Source organism: Alligator mississippiensis, chromosome 2 (genome assembly GCF_030867095.1).
Source record: "Alligator mississippiensis isolate rAllMis1 chromosome 2, rAllMis1, whole genome shotgun sequence".
In the NCBI taxonomy this organism is placed as follows: Eukaryota; Metazoa; Chordata; order Crocodylia; family Alligatoridae; genus Alligator; species Alligator mississippiensis.
In genome coordinates this window covers 149527954-149553924 of record NC_081825.1, presented here as the reverse complement: position 1 = coordinate 149553924, position 25971 = coordinate 149527954, and the positions used below count along the sequence as shown (strand labels likewise).

At 43.7% G+C, this 25971-nt stretch overlaps 1 protein-coding gene across 8 annotated transcripts in view; it reads left to right on the top strand.

The window, feature by feature from the left end:
• The window catches only part of MAPK10 (mitogen-activated protein kinase 10), a 510659-nt gene that overhangs the window by 232467 nt on the left and 252221 nt on the right, over positions 1 to 25971 (top strand). For 5 of the 8 annotated variants that reach the window (XM_019488162.2, XM_019488161.2, XM_019488163.2 and 2 more), the window contains one exon: positions 25232 to 25303. In XM_019488162.2, coding sequence (XP_019343707.1) covers positions 25232 to 25303 — 72 coding nt within the window. Of the gene's footprint in view, positions 1 to 25231; positions 25331 to 25971 lie in introns of all 8 variants that reach the window. The other 3 variants (XM_059722260.1, XM_019488167.2, XM_019488168.2) reach the window with 2 other exon arrangements.

Below are 25971 nucleotides of genomic sequence, written 5' to 3'. Positions count from 1 at the left end.
CTAGGCCTGACTAGTTTACAGCTGGCTATTCAGACTGCACTGACCTTAAAAGTGGGTAGAAATGCCCCCTTTTATTAAATTAAATCATATGTCTTGACAGTACATTAGAGTCACCCAAGAATGGGTTGTGCAAAAGTAGATCCTATCATTGTCATGGCTGGAGTGCACTGCCATGTCACTCAAGCTTCCAGTGCACCTTTGTCTACTCCTTCATCCCTGCCTCAAGCACGGGAATGGCAAGAGATAATACCTAACCGCTATTACCTAATGAATTCCCTTTAACTAGTCTGGTCTCATCTTTTCCAGTACTGTAGCATTATATTTAACTTTAATGAAAGTACAACTCATACTTTGCAGGGTCATACTCCATAGGAAAAAAAAAAAAAATTTTCCACCCTTTTCCCCTCTGATTTAAATAAACTGTTGAAAACATTACAGGATATACTCAAGCTAATGTTTATATTTTGTATTTCTGAAATAACCAATTAGATGTCTGTGTTTTTTCCTGTCTAAAGTATAACAATATGAGGTCTTTGTCAGCCAGTGAGAAGGGAAGGCCCTCAGAACTCCACAGGTCAAACTGTATTGAGATACTTTCCTTCTTTGTTTTCATTAACAATATGCTTTTGTTGTATATTAGGGCTGTGTGAGGCTTTGGACCATGCTTCAGATCCGGAGAAGATTTGGACACCGAAGCAGCATGTCTGGATCGAAGCTCTGGCTTCTTTAGGCTTTCTGAAGTGGTTCAGAGCTTCTGAACCACTTCAGAAATGCTTCGGAGCTGCTTTGGAGACCCGGCCATAGGGTGTAATGGGGAATCAATTAAATATTTATAACTTTGTTGTTTTCTGTGTGATTTGGATGAAACATGCAGGGGTGCTAGCCCCTTCTCAGAGCATGAAGCTTGTCAAGTTCCAAGAAGATGGGTACATTGGTTTGTGGGGAACAGAATCCCAAATTCCTGAAAGCAAAACTCATGTCACGTGTATGTGTTACATCATGGGGGGGGTGAAAGCTGCCGGGATGATAGCCCCTGATAAGGTCACAAAGCTTGCCAAGTTTCAAGGAGATGGGTGTAAGGGTTTGGGGGAAAATGCACCTCAAGTTACTGACAGGCAAAACTCATGACATAGATGACTCTGTGTGTGTTAAGGCACAGTGGGGTGAAAACTGCAGAGATGGTAGCCCCTTCAGAGGCCACAAAGTCTTCTTAGTTTCAAGGAGATAGGTGTGGGGGTTCAGGGAAACTGCACCCCAACTTTTTGAAAGCAAAACTTATGTTACATGTATGTGTTACATCACAGTGGGTGAAAACTTCACAGATGGTAACCCCTGCTGAGGCCACAAAGTCTGCCAAGTTTCAAGGTTGTAGGTGCAGGGGGAGTCTGGCTTCTGGGGCCTTGCACCTCTGGCTGCTAACAGGCAAAACTCATGACATAGATGACCCTGTGTGTGTTAAGGCGCAGCGGGGTGAAAGCTGCAGGCCTGCTAGCCCCTGCTACAGCCATGAAGCCTGCCAGCTGTCAAGGAAATAGGTGCAGGGGTTCTGGGGCCCTGCACCCCTAGCTGCTGACAGACAAAACTCATACCATGGGTGCTTTTACAACTGACTGTCTCTGTCTTGGGACAGTTGATTGTCTTTATTGATTATTTCCTCTCCTTAGTCTGTGGTTTTGTAAGTGTTAATCCTTGCTCGTTAACTGGTTAATTAACTAGCTTCTATGTATTGAGCTGGTCCTGGAGTGAATCATGATTGATTGGTAACTGGTAACACAGTAGCTTAGCAGCCAGGTCTGCAGTAGTCCCCATGCCCCAAGACAGACACAGTTGCACAAGCACCCATGTCATGAGTTTTGCCTGTCAGCAGCTAGAGGTTCAGGGGTCCAGAACCCAGAAGCCCTGCGCCTATCTCTTTGAAAGCTGGCAGGCTTTGTGGCTACAGCAGGGGCTAGCAGGCCTGCAGCTTTCACCCTGCTGCGCCTTAACGCACACAGTGTCACCCATGTCACGAATTTTGCTTGTCCACAGCTTGAGGTGAAGTTCCCCCCCAAACCCCTGCACTTATCTCCTTGAAACATGGTAGACTTCTTGGCCTTAGCAGTGGTGACCACCCTTGCAGTTTTCACCCCCCTGTGGTGTAACACATACATGTGACATGAATTTTGCTTTCAAGAATTTGGGGTGCAGTTCCCCCCTCCCCCCCCAAACTGCTGCACCTATCTTCTTGAAACTTGTCAGGCTTCATGCTCTCAGCAGAGGCTACCACCCCTGCATGTTTCATCCAAATCAGACAAAAAACAACAAAGTTATAGAGATTTCACTGATTCCCCATTATAGCCTATGGCCAGATCTCCAAAGCGACTCTGAAGTTTCGGAGCCACTTCGGCTGAATCGAAGCGGGAAATTGATCTGAAGCTCCGGATTGGATTGCGGGCATCTGAAGCAGCCAGATCCAAAGCCAAATTGAATAGCTGCTTGTTTGCACAGGCCTATTCTATACATCTAAATTATCTCCTCATTCTCATTTCCCATTTAAGTAGGCTATTCCTATGTAAGGAGTGGAACTGTTTTGGTTGTTTTTTCTTTTTCTTTTCCCCCTGGAACGTTTATTTTGCAGATAGTGTTGAAAAATGTTGAGAACTCCACTCACTATAAACCTTCCAGATATCACAAGGTCTGCAGTCCTTGCTGCATCCATAATTTACAGCTACTGATCCAGAAATACAGAGATGTCATGCTAATGATCAAATTTGCCAGCTTGCATAACTAAATATGCATCTGTACTTTATCATATTTTCCTTGCATAATTCCTTAAATGGTGCACGTTCTACAGGAAGCTGTTTTGGGGGAAGGTGGGGATTGTGTTTTCTAGAAAGAAGACTTCTTGTCTCTGTCTGGAAGCTTTTTCAAATGTAGCCACCTAAACTTTGAGGGCACATCCATGCATGTGCGTTTGCAGTAGCTCAAATAGAAGTGATACAAATTTGAGCCAGGCTTTTTACCTCAGTGCACATGCCCAGACATGCAGTTTGGTGTGGGGCAAGTTGTGCCACATGGGGCAAAATAACTCTGTCTGCCTCCTCCCAGATTTGCAGCCAGGGAGAGCTAGAGCCTGGGGCCAGCACCTGTGTTGGCCCCAGCAGTGTAAAAAGCTTCCCTGTCAAATAGCTCAGGGATCCTCGTTCTCAGGAGCTTCTGGGGCCCGGCCAAATGGTACCTGGGGACACTACCCCTTGTGCCAGCTGGACTGCTTAAGCACTCCTTAGATTTTCCTGTACCTTTTACCCACTGCAGCAGCCTGGCAGTGGGGGTTGCTGCCTGGCTGTGACCTGCTGTGCACCTGCCAGACCCAGATGGGGACTTCACAGCCAGTAGAGACATCTGCCCCTCTGGGCCAGCTGCTAGTGGGCTGTGGCTGAAGGCTTGGCCTTTGTGTGGTAATGCTGCCATGTGTGCCCCTGCTCAGCCATCTGGGCAGGTACCACCCAGAAGATGTTCCCAGTGTGGTGGTCTGCTTTGAACTGTCAAAGCATGTCCTTCTGGCCTCAACTGGCCAGGAGGTCAGCCACCTCCAAGGTGCACGTTCTAAGCAGGCTTCTCTTCCTGGGTCCTGCCACTTGCCTCCCTAGCAGGAATTCTGGTGTTCCCTATTTGCATGAACACCACATGCCTCCAGAGACTGGGGGGCACAGTGATTGCCTGGAGGTGGTGTTGGTAGCACCAGGCATGGTGGTGGCAAGCAGGGAGCTCCCGCAGGCAGCGGCAGTGTTGTTGGCGGTGGGGATGGGCTGAGCGGGGAGCTCCCACAGGCAGCTACAGCAGTCAGTGGTGATGGAGGGGATGGCAAGCACTGACCAGTGGTTGGTGATTACCCACAGATGCTCCTGGCAGTGGTGGCCAGTGGCAATTGGGGACCACCTGCATGTGCTGCTGGTGGTGTCAGCAGCAATGGCGGGGAGGTGGGGAACAACAACCACCCACAGGCGCTGTCAGCAGCATTGGCGGAGCTTTTCACAGGGGGTGCACTGCCAATCTATGCGTTACCAATGCCTATTTGAAAACCGAAACATCCCTGATAAAAAAAAAAATCCCAGTCACTCTGTAAAATACCCCATAATCCACATTTCTCTATAATTAAAACAAGACACCTCTCTCTCTCTCTCTCTCTCTATATATATATATATTTATATATATATATATAGAGAGAGAGAGAGAGAAAGAAACATTGATCATTTGAGCACTGTTTAATTGCTATATCTACAGTGTTAAAGCAATTTGGAAGCCTACCAGTGTCTCTATCATCATAATAAAATGATTTCTTAATACCTATATGTTTTACTGTTTGCCTTTGGTTTTCTTACCATAGAGCACTTACAGCTCCCCCTGACCCCTTCACTAACCAGGATGTGTGTACAGTTGACCCTGCAGCCACAGCTCCTGCCAGCGGTCTCCTCCTGTCTGGCAACTGGGCATGCTGGGTGTGCTGGGGGGATGTGGGGTTTTCAGAAGGGGGATAGGAAGAAAGGTAAGGGGATGTGGGTGCCTGTGGAGTAATGCTGGGGGCCATGAGGTGTGTGGATAGGTGTGAGTGGATCAGGGAGGGACTGTGGGGAGGGGCTGCTCAGAAGGGGTGGGTCCCCTGCCTCCCGCAGGGTGCAGCCCCTCTGCACAGCTCATGGATTGCCCCCCAACAGGGCTACAGCTCCTCAACAGGGGCCACCACCCCTTCCAAGGGCCCTCATGCCCCACCCCCACTTGCTCCCCCCAGCCCTCCGGATTGCTACCCCTCCTGGCCCCATCCCCTGCTGGCTCCTGCAGCCCCCCCCAGATGGCTGTCCCACCCAGCTCCATCCCCTTCTTGCACCCCCAGACCCCTGATGGCTGCCCCAACCCCTGCTTTAACTCCCAGACTGCCCGATGGCTGCCTCACCTGGCCCCATCCACCACTTGCACCTCAATACCCCCCCGATGGTTGTGATCTGGGTCAGCAGGGTGCTGCACAGCTCTGTGCATTATCAGTCTTCTGGGGCTGCTGCAGCTGACACCCAGGGCCTAGCACCACTCAGCCCAAGTGGCTCCAGCTGCCTGACAGTGCACAGAGCCGTGTGGCACCCTGCTGACTCCGACCGTACCGCGCAACAGGGCAGTGGCAGTGAGGGTGCTAGGTGTCCAAGGTTAGTCCCTGCTGCCCTGTGCTATGTGGGGGGCTCTGCCAGGAGGCCCCAGTGACCCCAATGGCTGCTGATACTGCCAGTGAGTGCAGGGTTTTTTGTTTTTTTTATTTGCCAGGATGCTGGGGCTGGGCAGTGATGGGGGGCTCAGGGAGTCGGCAGGGGATGGGCCGGATGGGGAAGCAATGCGGGGGGCTCAGGGAGCAGGCGGGGGATGGGGCCAGGGGGGTTCTCCCCCCTGGTCCCTTCCCCCCCTTACTTACTGGCATGGAGCCTGGGTCTAGCTCCCTGTGGCTGGCATGCTGCCTGCCCTGCATGGGCAGACAGAGTGCTTTAGCACTGGGTTGAGGGCCAACCATAGAGATGCTCTGGCTGGCTACCAGAGCATCTCTATAGAGGACCCGAGCCTCTGGTTGCCTGCCCTGCTTTTTTTGCCTGGGGTGTTTTTTCAACTCTGGATATCCAGGGATCTAAATTTGCCCCAGTGCTGCAAATTTGCAGCATCGGGAATATTTTTTTGCTTCCACACATGCCTCTTGCAGTGTCTCAAAGGGCTTTGAGGTGGTGCAAGAGTCACATGTGTGCTCATCTGGATGTGCCCTGAGAGCTGAAGTTTCTCCATAGTCTGTTTTCCCTTTGTCCCTCTTCCCATGCTAATGGCTATACCCCGCTACTGCTCCTTTAGAGAGAGCCCTTGATCACTTGTTCCCTTTCTGTATGTGGAGCTGAAAACCCCTTCCAGCAGTTGTTTGATTGAAAGTGGGAGTGAGACATGTTGTTCACAAATTCAAATTAGGATATGATCCCATTGGTTGTTCTACCTATGTACCTATGTATATACAGTAGCTCATCTGTATTTCTTGTCAGTCACTTTAGGAGATTCAGATACCTGGAATTGGGAATAAAGAGGAAGCCATTTTGATTTTTTTACTGAAGATACCTGCATAGTGTCTGTGCTTTGATACTGCTTTAGGTTTTGGTTCTGGAAGATGCTGAATATCTACAGCTAGTGGCTTCAGTCCAATCTGCTAGCTCCCCAAGGAGCCATCTCATAAAAGGTAGACACTTAGCACAGGTAGGGAAGATATGTAAATTAGAATGTATTGCCATTTTAGAGTGCTGTAGGAAGGGGAAATGTCAAACGGCCCAATTGGCTTCTCTTTAATTATCCTTGAGCAAAGGGGACCATAGCCTCACACATTGCTCACTCAGACTTTTGCAAAGACGGTATCAAGCTAAAGAGGAAATGCAGCATTGACAATCTCATCTGGGATTATAGAAATAGAAAGAACAATGTGCCTTTTTAATGCTGTTTTCAACCTTGATATACAGCTTCTGGCCACCTGCACTTCTGTAAATAACAAAATGCATGATCCACTGGAATATTTATTTTGCCATTCCAGACACTCAGGTTCCCTGCATAAATCATTTCTTCTATTCCCCTACATTTTGATAGTTTAGTTGTAAATGAATTACTCATGAAAGATTGCATTTGAAGCCTCTGATTTAATTGATTTAATTGAAGAACTCTGCTCTTCCAAAGAATGTGTCTGATAGAAAATTCGAATTTCTCATCCCAGTCAGGTCAGTGAATTCTTTCCTACTAAAGCAACAGAGAATCAAGTATGTTGATTTAAAACCCAGATGCTCTTTGCTAGTAGCATTGATTCCAAGGGTGTGAAAATCAACAGCATTTCCAACAAAAGGAATAAGGAGGAGATGAACAGGGTTGTAGCTCTGTTACTACCATTGGTGGGCTGGGGGTGGGGGAAGAATAAGGCTATTAAAGAGCAATACAGGAAACCCTCACTATTCATGGGTTCAGCATTCGCGGTTTCAAATATTTGCGAATGCCGAACCCACATCTTAAATACACTTCCAGAAGCTACTCGGGAGCTCCACACTTGCTGCTGCCAGGCTTCCGCTGCCATCGCCAGGCTCCTGCCATTGCCAGTGAAGCTGTGCCCCCCCACCCCGCTGCTAGCAGCCAGGGACACTGTGTTCACAAACGCAGATGATGTTCATGAATGCAGTGCCGTATTTGCGGATTTCACCATTCATGGGATCTCCAGACTATATCCCCCGTAAATGGCGAGGGTTGCCTGTATTTGCCATACTATAGCCTCTGGCACATACAACATTTAAGATGAGATTAACAGGTTAATCATGCCTTATAGTAACCTGGACGCATGTGGAAGTCAATATGAGGTGTGATAATACAGCAGTCTGTGATAATACATGCAGTCTGGAATAACTTTGTGGCTCATTTGTATTGCACTTTAAATTGAACATCTTTTGGTGACCCATGCGCTGGAACCTGTCAAAGCCCCATGTGTTGCTAACACATGGTTTTGTAATTCCAGACACAGGGGGACTAGGAGATCAGGTTGCTGCAGCCAGATCCCAGGGCTTCCATGCCTGGGGATGAGTAAAAAATCCATGTGCCGGCCAGGTGGCTGCCAAAGGGGATTTATTCAGCCGGATGTTGGGGTCCCTGTAAACCGGAAGCTATAAAACCGTACATGCTGCCCAGATGAGTGTTATGTGCAGTGATGGGATCAGATGTAAGATCCTATCATGTCTTAAAGTGAACATCTGTCAGTGGTCTATGGTACTTATGCCAAGTGCAAGAAACGTTGCAAATACAATAGGGCAATAAATGTTTCTCTTTTGTTTGCTGTCTTGATCTTTGCCTGGTTCTTACTTTGCACTACTCTGGCAGCTCAAAGCAGTCTTAAATCTTTTGTTTTTTCTTGGTTCCTTGTTGGATATGCCATACTTTGGAAAATTTGAGTGGCAAGCAGAGATGTTACAAGAAGTTCCACTCATAATCCAGGTTGCTCCTGCACCCCAGTAATTCTTGGCTGCCATAATGGATCCTTGGGACCTCTGGGCAGTTGATGTGTGTTTTGTAGCTATTCAAAACTGAGCCATGAGCCCAGGCTGGTGAAGATAGCCTACAGGATTTGGGATGGTCATTTTGGTTCCCTTGTCCTTCCTCATTGACCTTCTCCTGGTTTATTTGTTTCACTTGCCTGTTCCATTATCAAAATGATATATCTACAAGGTATGGACTGCTTTTTCATATACTTTCCCCATACTTAGCTCTACTGGGGCAGGGAATTGTAAGAGTCTGTGTAATATAAATAATAACAATAATGTAAACATATGCTTCTGTTGAAGCAGTGTAGATATACAGGAGTAGGAATTGCTATATTGGATCAAATTTGGATAAGTTTACTCCAGTAGCCTGCTTTCTTGAGTGGCCAGTCCCAGATCCTTCAGAGCTAGGTGTATGAACCCTGCTGTAGGCACTTGTAAGAAATCTAACTCCATGTGAAGTCTTTCCTTGATCTCTAACAGTGAGACACTTGTTTGAGCCCCAAAGAATGAAGTTTAATATCGTGTCTAAGAGTCTCATTATCATTAACTATTTTAACTCTGCATGTTTTTGCCATCCTTGAAAATGTCTAATCTCTTTTGAGTCATCTTAAGCTCTTTGTCTCAATAGCTTCCTCTGCTCATGTCTCTGCCTAATTACATGTTCTGTGAAAATATATTTCTTTTACCAGTTTTGTCTCTTCTTTTTTTCTTGGGATATGAGGCAAAGAAAAGAGAGGTTGCTAGTTTACCTTCTCAAGGCCATCCATTGTTATAAGTGTCATCACAGCTATTTGTCTTCTGTCAAAGGTAAATAGTCTCAAGATTTTCAATTTTAATTTATGTAGGAGATTTTCTATGATTCTAACATGCTGTGTCACCTAGTCATTCTGCTGGAGTGTGGTAGGCAGACAAAAGCAGATAGTACTAACTCCATGCAAAACAATCAGCTTATGCTACAAGAACTAAGTGAACAGTAATGGCAGAATTTTCTATCCTTTTTTGCACTTAGGTGACAGTTTTCTGGCCACATACCTAGCCTGTTTTAGTCTTGTCTCTGCCATGTGCAAATGGAGCATGCCTAGTCAGCTACACGCTGGCCAGGCACATGCATGTGCATAAGTCTAGGAAAAAGCATGGAAGGAAGACCATACCTTATTTTATTCCAAATGTCTGACTGCTTAGGATGCTTGCCCAGGAAGCAAGCAACACATCTTATAGGTTTCCCGTCACCCAGAGGGTATTTGGACTTGCATCTTTTTCATTTCCCAATACTGTGCTCTTCCACACCACAGGCTTGGCATTATCCAGTCCTTTCCCAGGCTTACTCCTTGCCAGCTTAGGAGCCATCTCATGAAGCCATGTACTCCTAGCCCCATATTCCCATCTTTTGTCTGCCCAGAGGGCCAGTTCAAAAAGAGCAATTGAGAGTGGCTTGAATCATGTCTAATCTGTGACTTGAATCTGTCTAACTACTGTGGCATGGTAGTTAGTGTATTATGCTGGGAAATTAGCAACACAGGCTTAGCTCTATCTGGGTGAGGAGGACTCACCTCTCTCTCACTTACTGGGCAAATGTTCTAACTACTCAGTTACTAGGACTAAAACTTTAGAGGACCTACTTACTTCACCTGTTACTCATGGGTTTCTGGCTGGCTTCTTTTTTTGTGATGCACATATGAATCCATAAGTGGGGTATGTACATAGCCATACACCTACCAGTTAGTGTGCAGGTGATTAAGCATACATAGTCTATATGCACATACAGTATGCATCTACACTTAAAGGGAAATTGGAGAGTGGTGGTGGATGGGTCATACTCGACCTGGTGGGATGTGCATAGAGGGGTCCCCCAGGGCTCGGTCCTGGGGCCCACACTGTTTAACATCTTCATCAGCGACTTGGACAAGGGGGTGGAAAACACGTTGTCCAAGTTTGCCGATGACACCAAGATGTGGGGAGAAGCAGGGACGCTCAAAGGGAGAGAGAGGCTGCAATTAGATTTAGACAGACTACAGAAGTGGGCGGATGGTAATAGGATGGGGTTCAATTCAGATAAATGCAGGGTGCTGCACCCGGGGAGAAGGAATCCACAGCATACATACAAGCTTGGGAGCTTTCCTCTTGTGAGCACAGAGGTGGAAAGGGATCTTGGAGTCATTATTGACTCCAAAATGAGCATGAGCTGCCGATGCCAGACTGCACCCAGCAAAGCCAACTGCACCTTGTCGTGCATCCAAAGATGCATCTCAAGCCAGTCCAGAGAGGTGATACTCCCCCTCTATGTGACATTGGTCAGACCACAATTGGAGTACTGCATCCAGTTCTGGGCACCGCACTTTAAGAAGGATGTGGCCTGCCTTGAGAGGGTTCAGAGAGCCACCCACTTGGTTGGAGGGCAACAGGGCAGGCCTTATGAGGAGAGGCTGAGGGACCTGAACCTGTTCAGGCTCAGCCAGCGGAGGCTGAGGGGGGATTTGGTGGCTGCCTGTAAACTCGTTAGGGGAGTTCAGCAGCAAATAGGAGGGGCCCTATTCCCCCCAGCAGGACCTGGGTTGATGAGGAACAATAGCCAGAAGCTGCTGGAGAATAGGTTCAGGTTACTGATTAGAAGGCACTATTTCACTGTTAGGGTGGCTAGGATCTGGAACCAGCTTCCTAGGGAAGTGGTGCTCGCTCCTCCTACCTTGGGTAAATTCAAAAAGAAGTTGGATGAACACCTGTCTGGGGTTGTGTGATCCCAGCGTGTGCTCCTGCCAGTGGCGGGGGGTCAGACTAGATGATCTGTTCAGGTCCCTTCTGACCCCAAACTACTATGAAACTATGGAATTTTTGGCATCAATGTCAAATTCTCCTAGGCAGCTAGGAAGCAGTATTTGAATGTAGAAACGGGGATGGAATTCTGCTCTAAGACTCAAAAGAAACTCAAACAGGAACATGTATCTTTTTACTCATTTCATAAACTATCACGGTCCTCTACCTATCCATTCTGGGTTCATTTTTTCCCTTTTGAATTCAGTGTTGTATGTGACACATACATATGATAGATTTGCCACAATAAAAATAAAATTCATAAATAAATTTTCCATGATTAAAATACATAGGAGGTGGTCTAAGTTGCTGAAAGAAAGTCTGACACAAAAATATTGTGCATGTATACATGGTGATGCCATTATGCTAGACAAATGGCCATTTTTCATCATGTTTCGTCACAGGTACATGGCCAGATCGTCATGTATACAAGTGCCCCTACAAATGATTTTTAATGGACTAGTTGTAATCATTGAAGTAACTAATTGTTAACAATAGCCCTCATAGTACTATATCTTTGCATTAAATAGCTGCTCTGGTTTTCTTTGTTTGTACTTATTGGAAAATGAATAATGTTTAGCTGTTAGTGTAGTAGTGCTCAACAACAGTAGGCATGTTGTATTTCTTTTTTGACAAACAAGCCCACCTGAGAGTTTATAATTATTCCCATCATACAGGGCTTTGTTGCCTGTTTCCCACTTCTAATTTTTGGCACACTTCTCAGCCTGTTGTTGCATTTCTAGTTTGGCTAGAAACTAAGCTAGTACTGAGATTTATTCAATACAGTGAACTAAACCATCTTGTCTTGCATGGAACATTAGAAGATCTTGGTGGCAGTAAATGCCACGGTCTGCTGTTTGTGTTCCTCAAGACTGTATTAGTTTAAAGACTTCAAGAGCAAGTGTAATGAAGGCAACATGGGCAGGTCCCCCAGTTGAAGATATATGAACAAAACCAAGAGAAAATACTACAGTATGCTATATAGTTATAATTACAGGCCAGCCAAGGTAGCAAATAAAATATTGTTCTAGTTCATTAGTCAAAGTTTGAGGGGAGAAAGGGGTGGCAGGTGTTCAGCGATAATGTAATAAGGGCCAAATAGCTGGTACAGGTTGCAAAATGTTTAGTTTTCCTGAATAAAATGAGGATTTTTCATTAAAAAATGCTGAACCAGGAATGTTTTGGTCAAAAAGTTTGGCCTGTTCTTGGTCAAGATTCCCATTTTGGTTATCTGAAGACAAATAAAATAATTCAGAATGTCAGGCCCTATCCATGAACTGGTTGTAACCAAATAGCTCATTATCCACTAAAAATGTTTTAGTAGAAAACCTTTGACTAGCCTAATATAAACTCTTTGTGGAAGGAAACCTGTCATTTAATAACTTTGTATAGCACCTATCACAGAAGGATCCCAATGTGGATAGTCTTTAGGTACTATTACTAGTATTAAAATAAAATGTTAAATTACAACAGTGTAAATGTGAAGAATACTAGTAAGTAGGTAAGCTGCTGCCAGTAATACACCACATTTTATTTATTATAAAGTACCAGAAATACATACAGGGTTCTTTCTTTTCCACCATATTAATGCGTCTGGCCTATCTGCTCTAATATATTCAGAAAGTTAATCAATACATGCTTGAAAATATACAATGTATTTCTTGCTTCATATTAAATAGGCTACAACAAATTCGTACAAAATAAATTGGAATTACTAATTACTAGTAAAATAAATACCAGAGGAGATGGATACTAATGTTTTTATTCTATTTTCCTCTTTAATTCCTTAAAACCCTTCATTTTTCTCTTAAATGAAGCTACAATAAAATGTCTATTTTCCTATACCAGCATGTCACAAAATTCAGGTGTTTTGAAACAGAATTTAGGCCCACCTTCCAGCAGGGTATCCAAGGCCAAATTATATCCCTTCTACTGATAAAATTCTGCCCTTGTATGCAAATGACCAGTCTTAGCTAGGGCACTGTGTTCTTACTATATGTAAGAACTTTCATTGATTGAGGTAGGTAATGTGCATAATAGAGCAGAATGTAGGAGTTGAGATTTCCTTTGAGGAGCCAAGCATTAGGATTCTGTCCATAGCCAGTAGGGTCTCTATGTAGGACTTACTTCAAGTCAAGACAGATATTTGGTTCTGTATTATTTGCTTTCCGCTTGTCTATGTTGCTCAAGCTTTGGTCCTGAGAGCAAATGATCTAGTGACTGGAGCCCAAGGCCAGAGGCATACTTGCCCAGGAATGTGCCTGGGGCAGTCCTTCCTCCCCCCTCCCCCCTGTACCTTCTGGCTCTGGGAGCTTTGGCAGTGTGCAGGAGCAGCAGCTGGAGTTCACTGCTATTGCTAAAGGAGGAAGATATCACCTCCTTTGTTTTTCTTTTTTATTTGCCGCAATCACCCCTGATGAACCGGTGAAAAACTCCCAATTTTAGTAGGAAAAAAATGGGGTGAAATCTCCTCCCTGCAATAGCAAACTCTATTGTTCCTCTACAGAACTGCAGTTCCCACAGTGCCCTGAACTCTGTGACACATTGCTGCACCACCACTGCTTGTTGGAGTTAGAAAGTACAGGTGGAATAGGCAACAGGAAAGTGAGGCACCCTGGTCCATTCTGGCACCTTTTCTTCCCTCCACTTAGGTGGCATCTGGGGCACATGTCTTACCTGCCCATCCTTATGCTGTTGTCCAAAATAGAGTTAAGACTGAGATCTGGTTGCTTGACTCTGCCATTGACTTGCCTGACTTGGGGGCCTATCTTTCCAAATTCTAGTGCTCATTTTCTAAATTGCAAAGTTGATGATTCTAATGCTTGCCTTTTTTGTGATGCACTCTGAGATCTTTGAACCAACTGTGCTTTGTAAAGACATATAAATAATATTAATTATTGCAAAGTCGCAAAGGATACTCTCCCTAAAAGTGCATCTTGGATAAATACATATTCCTTTATGCATTTGTTTTGTTTTATAAAGGTTCTTATTCCATACCTTCCAGTAGTCATTAAGTGATATGACTAACATCTGTTACATGTTGTTTCATCTTTTCCCTTGGAAAGAAGTGTGTATCTGTCTTGATAAGGCTGATATGTATGTTGTCCTATATGACTAGAGGTCTAATGAACATTGACTTGCCAGAAGAAGTTGGAAGAACTGGGATTATTTAAAAAAAAAAAATTAGAGAAGAGAAGATTGAGGTGGAATTTGATAACACTTTTCAGACACCTAAAGGGTGGCTATAAAGAGGATGGAAGATTGAGGTGGAATTTGATAACACTTTTCAGACACCTAGAGGGTGGCTATAAAGAGGATGGTGATACACTATTCTTTTTGTCTGCAGGGGAATATTTAAGAAATAATAGTCTTAAATTTCAACAAGGAAAATTTGAGATGGATATTAGGAAGAATATCCTCATTATGAAAGTTTAAGCATTAGAACAGATTACCTGGAATCTCTGTTCTTCGAAGTTTTTAAGAGCAGGTCAGGCAAACAATTGTCTGGAGTGTTTCAGACAGGAATTATCCTGCCTTGAGCAAGGGGTTGAACTAGATGATCCCTTGAGGTCCTGCTCACACTTATTTTTCTGATTGCTATTTATGTTAGAAAAAGAAAGATCAAAGACATGTACCATGCACTTGAAGCAAATGACAGAAAGGTTTGGGGCATGTTCTGGGGTATATTCACTTTACAGTATCACACCAGTCCTTTTGTTTTTTGCACAAAAAACTGTATTTTCTCACATACAACATGCTCCTTTTTCCAAAATTCATCTGCTGGAAATTGGGATGTGCAAACTGTGCATTATAAGTAAAGAAATATGATATTAATTTCTACCTTTGCTAGGAGTGGGTGTGAAGGGGGAGAGCAAAAGTAACAGTGAAATGGTTTATGTGAGACTATCTACCTACTAGCTATGAACCAGTTCTCCTGCACTCTCCCTGTCCCCCTGCCCAAGGCAGAGGTTCCTGCTGTAGAAGCAAGGAAAAATCTTCTTTCCTTTGTTTTACCTTTCAAAAACAAGGTACATATCTTATGTGGGGCCTGTTATGTGAGAAAATATGGTGTTTGTGTGTGTTTGTGTACACTGTACATATTGATTACAGTATAGTACAGCAGTACAAGAATGAGCAGTAGTAGAAAACTAAAACCAAATAATTTTCAACTGTAGAAATTCCTTTATCAGATGATTTTTAGGTGGCTGTCAATAGAACTCCCTTGTTCAGCTGAGCATATCCAGTATAAGCTAATATTCTACCAACTACAGCATCCAATTAATTAACATCCAATTATTAGAATGTTAACAGCCTAACACTTGTCATGAGATATCAGAGGCAAAAGGAATAATCATACTAGCATTTAGGGAGAAAGGTCTGTTGCAATCAGGGATATGCTTGCCAGTTCTGCATCATTGATTAGGTAACTTGAAAGGGCTTATTGCTATTATTTAAATACATTGCCAGCCAGTAAATTCATTGTTTGTTTTGTTTTTGCCACTTGTGCATCTTAAACACAAGTAAAATACTCAAAATACATCTTTCATTGATGATGCATTAGTGTAGGGTAGTCAACTGATGCTTTTACCTGTATATTTTTTTTAAATATATATATATATTGTCCCTGGGGAGAGTGACCCCAAACTATAAAGGAGGAACCCCGGGAATGAGAACCACATGAGGAAAAGAAAATAAACACAAAAATAAAACAAAGAAACCATTTACCTGCAACAGGAACCGCGGCGCAGCTGAAACAAGGAAGGAAACCCACGTGGATTGTGAGCCGTGCCTTCATAAAGCTGAAATCAGCCAGTGATGTCATGGGCAATTACCAGCCATCGGGAATAAAACAAACTGCTGGTGAAGGCAGGGAGGAGGAAAGAACAGACCAGAGGAAGGCACCACCATGGGGACCTCTCGGGAGTCTCTCAGGGAGAAAGGACAGATAGAGATCCCCTGCTTCAGCGGAGGACTGCTCATCGGAGCAGGCAAGAGCCAGGAGAGTCTCCTGCCACTGGCAAAGGCAGCAGCAGTGGAGGGAGCAAAGAGCCAGATGTGGTGCTCTACGCCACAACAGGTGGGAGCACTGGAGACACCTGGGAGGCGGAGCAGACTTCCACTTCAAGAGGCACCAGGCAGGAGCAGTGTCAAGGGCTACTAAGCGAGGCAACCAGAGGCAAGGGGCCACTCCTGGATGTAAGGAGCAACCAGGCATACACGGAGGGGCTGCGAGGCACCTGAACAGTGACATCCCTAATGGGAGAGAAGCGAAGCAGGGTCTCATCCTGTAGAAAGTCAGATAAAGAGGGGAGACAACCCAGGCAGGAGGCCACGGGCTACCCCGGTCCCATGTAGGGGTCAGCCCCTTGACAGGTCTTAGAGAGTAAGGCACCCGGCACCCTCGTGTAGGGACCAGGGAGGGGACTGCACAGGCCCTCACAACATAGTAGAGTGTTGTTTTGTGTGTTCCTTTGTGTTTCCCCATCTGGAGGGGTTGAGGGGTAGGACTAGGTGACACGGTCAAGGTAGCGGCAGAAGAGCTCTTTGGGCTTCACCTGTATTTGGGGTGCAAGTCAGGCATTGTACCCTGGAGGGAGTCGACATTGAGGCCTGGATTACAGATTGCAGGCAACCCTAGGCTAACTAACTGAATTATCCTCTGGGAGTTGTCACCCCGAACGGGAGAGGGCTAACAAGGCGGCCATAACTAGTAGTGCACTGGGATCAGGAGGTGTGGCATAAGGCCAGGGTGTAGAGGAGGTGGAGACCTACAGGTGACCACCGGATGGACCCCACACCACAGAGGGACCCCGAGTGGCCACCCCCCACACTAGGGTAACCTTCAAAGTCGTAGCAGGTGAGGTTGGGGGAAGCCACTCTGGGAGTAAACACCTACTCAATGGCTTACCAGAGACCGTGGGGTGAACCCCACCGGCCACTCGGACCAAGGCTGTGCGTGACCAGATATTCAAGGCCTGGCAGTCACATGTATATATATGTGTATATATATATGTGTATACAATATATATTGTATATATAGTGTGTGTGTGTGTATATATATACACACATATATATAATATATATACACACATATATAATATAATGATATATATTATATCATTATCACCTGTATATCATTATCACCAATCAAAAAATACAATGGATACCTACTAGGAAGGCAAGTGAAAATATATATATATTGGGCATTGAGATTTGTATTTTGATTTGGGAATATAGTAAAATACTTTTTTCTAGTTATAAATTACATTACTCCAGGCAGTTTTACCACTTTTAGATATTTATCTAAGGAACAATATTTATTGATTTTTTTCTAGTATGTTTTAAGTTTTACTTCCTCAGAATACTTGTGAAGTTCTGAAAGCTCTAAACAGAAATTTATAAAATAAGGATGACTATTCAAAATGCTTAAAATAAATGCTGTCTTAACCCAGAGTTAGCATTCTGCACCATGGTTTCATCAAGTCACACAGTTCTATGATTCCTTCCCTTTGTCAAGGACAACTTTAGATTATTAAAAGTGGCTGACAGTACTATGCTCTATATAAAGAAGTCTATCATGCTTATCCTGAATAGCGTGTATTATTTTAAAATTATTATCCAGAAACTAGAGATAATGACAACAAGCATACTTGCTGCCTAAATTGCTTGGTATCTGCTTATAAGGTTGTGCAAAAGGAACCAAACATGGGGATATAAAATATATAGAGGCTTCTAACTTTACATTTAATTTTTACCAGTGTTACAGTAATATATACAACAAGATATTAGTTTATTCCATTCTGTGGACATGATTTTTGAATGAGGGATCATTTCATGAACATGGATCATCCATGTTCCATGAACAAAATGGTAATGCTCCAAATTTTAGATAATCAGGTTACTACCAGGCTTTTGCCACTGTGACCAGAATATGCATGTGTGGGAAAAGAAGAAAGATCTCCCTATCCTTAATATGTGCAAGTTAAACTAGTTTTCAAAAGTGGACAGCATTGAAAAATCATCAGAATATTGTGAGTGTATGGAAATAGTTTATTCCTCTAAAGGAAGGCTGCCATTCATTCTTGGGATGGAGCATATGGTTGGAGGCAACGGCCTCATACATTGTTGCTGCTTCCATCTTTTGATATCTCCTTATATGGTCATTGCCACAAATGGAGGATACCATTTTGTTGCATGTGAAGGCCATGTGTGGACAAACCCTGTCTGATTGGCTTGCTGCAATCAGCAGCTCCTCTGTAAAAAGGCTCACAATGCTGGCTTGACTCAGAAGCTCTGGACTTCTTACCAAAGCAGATGGCTATTCTGAACCAATGCAGTGTGCCTGGTACTGTGAGTGCGACCACTGTGAAGACTGTGTCCAGAAATGGCAGGGAAGGAACAGAATCAGGAGCCAGCAAGGATGGCAACAAAGAGTTGGCTTTGGGGCTGGAGACAGTCAGAGGCAAAAGGACAGAAATGCCTGGACAAGAAGCCTCTCTGTCTCTGGGTAGCCTCAGCTAGTCTGGCATCATTTTGCCTGCTCAGGAATGTTTGAGAGGTAAACCAGGTTCTGTTTAATGTCTGTGTCAATTGGATTTTGTGTTGTGTTTTTCTCTTACCCTAAAAAGGTAGGGGAAGGCTATGAGGCTGGTAAGGGGATTCCTACCATACAGTGTCAACGATACCATTCCAGGCTTCAGATAATCGGGATGCTATCTAGCTTTTGCCATTGTGACCAGAATATGCATGTGTGAGAGAAGGAGAAAGATCTCTCCATCTTTGACATGTGCAAGCTAAGCCAGTTTTCAAAGTGGAGAGCACTGGAAAATGATCAGAATGTGTGTGTGTGTGTGTGTGTGTGTGTGTGTGTGTGTGTGGCAATAGTCTGCATACTGGAGATAGAGCACGCTGAGCAACATTGTCCTTTATTAAACTACTTATCCATAATTTGCAGGCAATGGCCGAGTACATTATGTTTGTCTCCATTTCTTGGTATGTTCTTATATGGTCATTGCCACATATGGAGCCTTTTTGTTGCATGTGAAGGCCATATATGGACAAACACTGTCTGATTGGTCTGTTGGAATCAGCAGCTCCTCTATAAAAAGGCCCACACTGCTGCCCTGACTCAGAAGCTCTGACCTCTTACTGGAGCAGTTGGCTATTCTGAACCAATGTGGTCTGCTTGGTACTGTGAGCTATACAGTTATGAAGACCTTGTCCAGAAATGGCATGGAATGGAGGTAATGGGAGCGGAACCAGGAGTTGTGGAAGATGGGAACAAAGAGTCGTTTGTGGGGCTGGAGACAGCAGAAGACAAAGTGAGCAGAAGGCTGGACAAGGAGCCAGAGAAGGTGCTCTTGGAGGAGTGGCAGGGAATGCTAGATGCTTCTTTCAAAGAAGCAGTGGTGCTATTGAGATGTCGGATCCTCCCCGTTTTGGAGCAGCAGTGGTGCTTTGGAAACATGGATACCCGAGTCTTGGAAGAGTCTTATCCTCTCCCCTGTGCATCCATCATCCATCTCCTCTGCAGCTGCTGCAAATCAAGGTGGAAGAAGTCGTCCATGATGGCCCCTAGCGATGACCTCTCCTAATGCAAGAAACTTGCTACCATTTGAAAAAAAGATTAATTTTTTTAATGTGTTGCTTAATATTCAATAGAGAGTTAACTGGCATTACTGCTTTTCACTGTTTCTTTGTGTTTCACCTCAGTTTTGATTTATTGGTGGTGGTTTTGCTGGAAAAAGTGGCCACAGGTTTTGGTGCAGGGTTAAGGTCTATATACAGGTGTACCATGTAGCTTTTATTATCAAGTATCTGCACATATTTCATAGACATTTTTTCATAGATTTCATAGACAGTAGGGCTGGCAGAGACCTCGGAAGATCATCGAGTCCAGCCCCCTGCCCCAGGGGAGGAAGTCAGCTGGGGTCATAGTATCCCAGCAAGATAAACATCCAAATGTCTCTTGAAGGCATTCAAAGTAGGTGCCTGAACCACCTCCAATGGCAGGCTATTCCAGACCTTGGGGGCTCAGAAAGTAAAGAAGTTCTTTCTTATGTCCAGCCTGAAATGGTCCTGGAGGAGTTTATAACCATTTGACCTTGTCATCTTTTGGGGTGCTCTGGTGAACAAACATTCCCCCAGATCCTGGTGAACACCCCTTATAAAGTTATAGGTGGCCATCAGATCACCCCGAGACTGAGCTTTTCCAGGCTGAAGAGTCCCATAGCTCTCACAGCTCTTACAGCTTATCACACACAACTTATATTTATGGTTGTTTCAGAGGGGACATTATATCAACCTATTATTGGGAAAACAGGGTTTTTTATGAAAGAAGCAAGGAAGCCATTTTTATTTCCAGTCCTTGAATTTTCTAATATCTTTGCATAGGTCAACTATGTTGAGGTAGTAGAAGCTGTTTCTTACTATTCCTCATTCATACAGTTAGATGAACACCTCTGAAGTCATGAGGTTACATTCAGCCCTTCATCCCCACTCATGGATTACTCTCCAGTAGGAATGATTTATATGCAGAAATACTTAACTTTATTTTTTTCTTCTGATAAGGTTATAATTATACATTATTAATACTGAGATCATCACACCACAGGAGGCTGGGGCAAGATTATGACATATCATGGGGTACCCTGCAGCTCTGATTTTAAATTCTCCATTTGACAACTACCTTTCCCATAGTTTTTAATCTTGTCATACTTCATACTGTATTTAGGGTTGTCTTTAATAAAATGACATACTTCATTCCTTAATCACACTCAAAACCTCTCATATTTGAGTTGAGGTAATCTAACTTTCTGTTCAAATGAAAATTCCTTCTCTTCTAGGCTAAAAAGCAGTCTAGCATTGCTAAAGAACTCATGGCTTTTACACTGCCAAGCCTAAAAAGGTCATATGGGGCGCGTCCACACATGCAGGCACATGTACTTGCAGCAGCTCAAATAGAAGTGGTACAAACTTGAGCCGGAGCTTTTTGCCTCAGCGCATGTGCTTGGACATGCGCTTTGGTATGGGGCAAATTATGCCACTTGCGCCAAAATAACCCTCCCTATCTTCTCCCAGATCTGCAGCCCTGAGAGTTCCCTGCACCCTCTACTCACTGCAGCAGTCTGGCAGTGGGGACTGCTGCCTGGCTGTGACCTGCTGTGCACCTACCAGACCCAGATGGGGACTTCACAGCCAGTAGAGGCATCTGCACCTCTGGTCCAGCTGCTAGTGGGCTGTGGCTGCAGGGTTGGCCTTTGTGCAGTAATATTGCCATGTGTGCCCCTGCCCGGACATCCAGGAAGCAGTCATCCAGAAGATGTTCCCAGTGTGGTGGCCTGCTTTGAACTGTCAAAGCATGTTCTCTTGGCACCAATTGGCCAGGAGGTCAGCTACCTCCAGCTGGGTCCAAGGTGCCAGCTCTGAGCAGGCTCCTCTGCCTGGGTCCTGCCACTTGCCTCCCTAGCAGAAATCATGGTGTTCCCTACTTGAAAACTGAACAATCCCTGATAAAAAAAAATAAAAATCCCAAAGTCATTCTGTAAAATACCTCCAAATCCATGTTCCTCCACAATTAAAACAAAAGACCACTATATATATATATATATATATAGAGAGAGAGAGAGAGAGAGAGAGAGAGAGAGAACAATCAGCTGAGCAATGTTTTATTGCTATAACTACAATGTTAAAGCAATTGGGAATCCTACCAGTGTCTCTATCATCATAATAAAGTGAATTCTAAATACCTTTATGTTTTGCTGCCCCCCACAGGGGTTACAGCCCCCCAACAGAGGTACAGCCCCCCTCAGGGGCTACCCCTCCTGCAGGGCCCACATGACCCACCCTTGCCTGCTCCCCCAGCCCCCTGAATTGCTGTCCCACCTGGCCCCATCCGCTGCCAGCTCTTGCAGCCCCCCTGATGGTTGCTTCACCCAGCCCTGTCTGTCTCCCAGACCCCACCAATGGCTGCCCTGCCTGGCCCAATTCCCCATTTGTACCCCCCAGCCCCTAATGGCAGCCCCCCCTTCCGCCCCTGCACCCCAGCATCCTGGCAATCGGATGAGCAGCAATTCAAGGGTAGTCTTTTTTTGGGTGTGGGGGGGCACTTAAAAGAGAAAAGGAGGTTATGGTTTGATAGGGAATTTGTATTGTTACTTGAAGAACAAGCACAAGGTACATAGAGATTGATGTCATATATCTTGACTTTAAAAAAGTCTTCAGTCTGGTATCCCATGATCACCTCTTGACAAAACTGGCTAACTGTGGCCTCAGCTGCATCACGATCTGCTGGCTGGGGAATTGGCTCTGCGGTAAGACTCAGAGGGTGGTGGTTGACAGAAGTCACTTGTCGTGGTGCGCTGTGACCAGTGGGGTCCCTCAAGGCTCTATTCTAGGCCCTACACTATTTAACATCTTCATTAATGACATAGACATTGGTGTCAGAAGTGGACTGGCCAAGTTCGCCGATGACACCAAACTCTGGGGAAAAGCATCCATACCTGAGGACAGAAGGGTGATCTAGGTAGACCTTGACAGGCTCAGGAAATGGGCGGATGAGAACCTGATGGTGTTTATCACCAAAAAATGCAAGGTTCCCCACCTTGGGAGGAAAAACCTGCAGCATGCATATAGGCTCGGCAGTGCTACGCTGTTTGCACTATGGACAAAAGGGACTTAGGGGGTCATGATTGACCACGAAATGAACATGAGCCTTCAATGTGATGCTGTGGTTAGTAAAGTGAGCAAAACACTGGCATCCATAGATGCTTCTCAAGCAAATCCTGGGACGTCATTCTCCCCTTGTACTTGGCCTTGGTGAGGCCACATCTGGAGTACTGCATCCAGTTTGGGGCTCCACAATTCAAAAAGGATGTGGAGAAGCTTGAGAGAGTGCAGAGGAAAGCCACGTGCATGATCAGAGGTCAGGAAAACAGACCTTATGATGAGAGACTGAGAGCCATGAGACTCTTCAGCCTGGAAAAGCACAAGCTCAGGAATCACCTAATCTTCCTACTTATTTTCTTGTCCTACCTTTCCCCCTGTTGGCAGTTGTGTTTTCTTGTTTTATCTTGGCGGATCTATATCATATGATCTTCTCTGCAGAAATTATACCTACTTATAAGGGGTCCTAGTCTTGATGGAGGTGTTGGGGTGCTATCCTGTTGCTATGATTCCATTGAAAGGGAAAAAGAATCCTCAGGATGTCCAGACCTGTGATGTTCAGTTGGCTGGCCTCTCTGTTACCTTGTTGTGCATTAGGTTAGATTTTCACAGCCCTTTCTTCTGCTAGCCTTGCCCTGTCTGCCTTGCTTTTTTTAAGGTCAGAGGAATTGGGAAGCAGTATCATAGATGGGCTTAAAATTCAAGAGTGCTTGCCTCCCAGTCATGTATTCTGACCATTGTTTCGGTAATCTGTTACCATTTCATGAACTTGGTCGTAGATGCTTTGTGTCATGGATGCTTGCGTTAACGGTGGGCCAGATCTTTAGCTGGGTTAGCTTGTCAACCCTCCAATGACTTCTTGAGTGAGGCTGTACAAGATTACACAAGATGAGGGTTTGGTTCAGCATATTTCAGCAGTTGAATGTTAATGTAGTTTCTGTAGCAGGAAATTAAAAAAATTGAATTATTTGTTGGTTGGTGGAAGTCCAGTATAACATTGCATGTAAGAAACTACTTGCAGATCTGCAGTGAAAGTCATGTTTACCTATGTAGCCTATTTCCCTTTGCCTCATGTTTGTAATCTTGTAGATCTTCCAGCCAAAGAGCATATTTTCATTTTGTGTGCCTATGTGAAGATTCCCGACTCATCTAGCAGCTAGATTCATGACTCATTTAGCAGCTCTCAAGTACAGAGGAATTTAAGTATTGATCTAGGCCATTAAAAATATCATAATTCCATTATTTTATAAGCAGTGACTGCACATGAGGACAACATAATACATTTTTAAATGTATTCTGGTTCATAAAATTCACTAGCTTATTGCTCTGTTCAGGATGACTGTTAGCTATTACAGTCACTCCAGTGGAAATATGAGGAACTGTACATGATTACCAGTGCATTCACAACATGAAATTTCTTTTTCATATACCCCTGCATCAAATCCCATGATGCGCTAAGTTTTCCCAAATTCTTGTACCATCCTTTATTCTTTGTCCATTATTAGGTGCCATCTTCAATGAGTGATGCTATCTGAATCGCTGACTATTGCTATCAAGATAATGCTTCAGGAGACAGTCTGTTTTAATGGGACAACATACTTTAACCTCTAAAGTGTGAGAACATAATTACTTGCTAGGTTTCCAGAATTCACTGAGAATTCACTGAGAATATGACTAATGTTAACAGCCTTCTTTATTTTATAAAGAAGCCTTCTTTATTTTATATATCTGTGGAAAGTGAAGCTTCAGTAATGACTCATTGAGCAATGAGGCAGAAATCTGAGATATTGTAATGTGATGCAGAAAAGGTCATACACTCACTTTCATAACAAGATCATTCATTCATTCATTAAAAATTAAGTACATATGGGAATACATGGTACATTTCATGTTGCAAGCATTGGGTGGAAACTTTGATTTTCAGAATTTCTTCTGTCCTGGTGATAACAGCTCCAGTAAATTCAACTCTATTTCATGGTATTTCAGCTCATCAGTTATTATTAAAGTTAAGTAAATACCTGAGAAACACAAAGTAAAATTTCAGGGCTATGACAGTATCTCCATCAAGTGAAGACATGATATTTTATGATTTACTTTTAAAGTAACCTTATTAAATTTACAAGGCAGAGTTGAAATTCTGCAATACTTCTCTTTAGTTAAAGTCTGGTGAATTTTTTACTTGGTGCAATTAATTTTTTGATATTTCTCTTGGTGCATTCTGGTTTTTTTGGCAGCAAAACCAATGGAGATTTCAGTCTGCTGCTGAAGTAAAGCTTCTAATTTGGGGAGTATTGGGAATACATTTTTGTCTTTACAGAGGTGCTCCATTTTTGGAATGATACCACAAATAGAGCTGAAGACTAGCTGTTCAAAAAGGAATCGTGGTATTTTTCAGATTAGACTAATAGACCAAATGAGAATAATTGCCATCTAAGAACTCGGTTACCTTGATTTTACTCCAAGCAAGGCAGACTTGAACCTAATCAGTTAGGAAGTTTCTAGACAGGCCACTGTCACCAATGGCTGGGAGGTTTGAGAGCTTCTTATAATTATATTGAGCCATCTGGTCTCTTATTTCCTTATAGAATGATAACTCAAATGATGTTTTTATGCCCTTAAAGCAAATCAATGAATATTATAATCCCAGATTAGTAACATAAATTGGATTTTGATATATTTCTCTCTTTTTTTTTTTTTAAATGTAGGTATTTATGAGCCGCCATTTCTTGTACTACTGCAGTGAACCTACCCTGGATGTGAAGATTGCTTTTTGTCAGGTGTGTGTTCCTTACAGGTAAAACAAGGTACAGTATATAATCATATTTCCATTTTTGCCATCCATCTTATTAGAAGAGTGAACAGTGAAAATGAACTCAGTGCAGGTTACTGAATTGTGAGAATTAAAACTTTAGAAAAACCAATAGGAAAACTAGGGCAATGCATCTTGGTTTGATGTTAATCATTTTTGTGCTTGTGCTTTGAAATAGTGCTACTGAATAATTTTTTTGGAAAAATGTTTGCATTTTTTGCACAAAAATGGGGCTAAAATGACAAAATTAGTTTTAATTCACTGAAGTTTAAATCAAAATAGAATATTATTCAGAAATAAGTGTTCTCAGACTTGTAATGAAATATATGGATTAAAACTGACTTCCTTGTTTTGGTTTCTGTGTAGACGAGTAACACATAACCTAAACACTTTTTGCTGTCATTATATATTTGCTTAGAGCCAAATTTGTGTGAATGTGCTGTTCAGTATAATATATATTAGTGAAATTCTACTGTTTTGAGGCTGCATGTTGCTAAATATGTACTTTTAAAATTGCCTTTATAATTGGTTAGTCCATGGTACCTTAAACTCCACAGGACTGAAACTAAACCCAAACTACCATAAATGGAGGGGGAAAAAAGTGAGATTAGGTTATCCAATTATTGGTCCCATTGG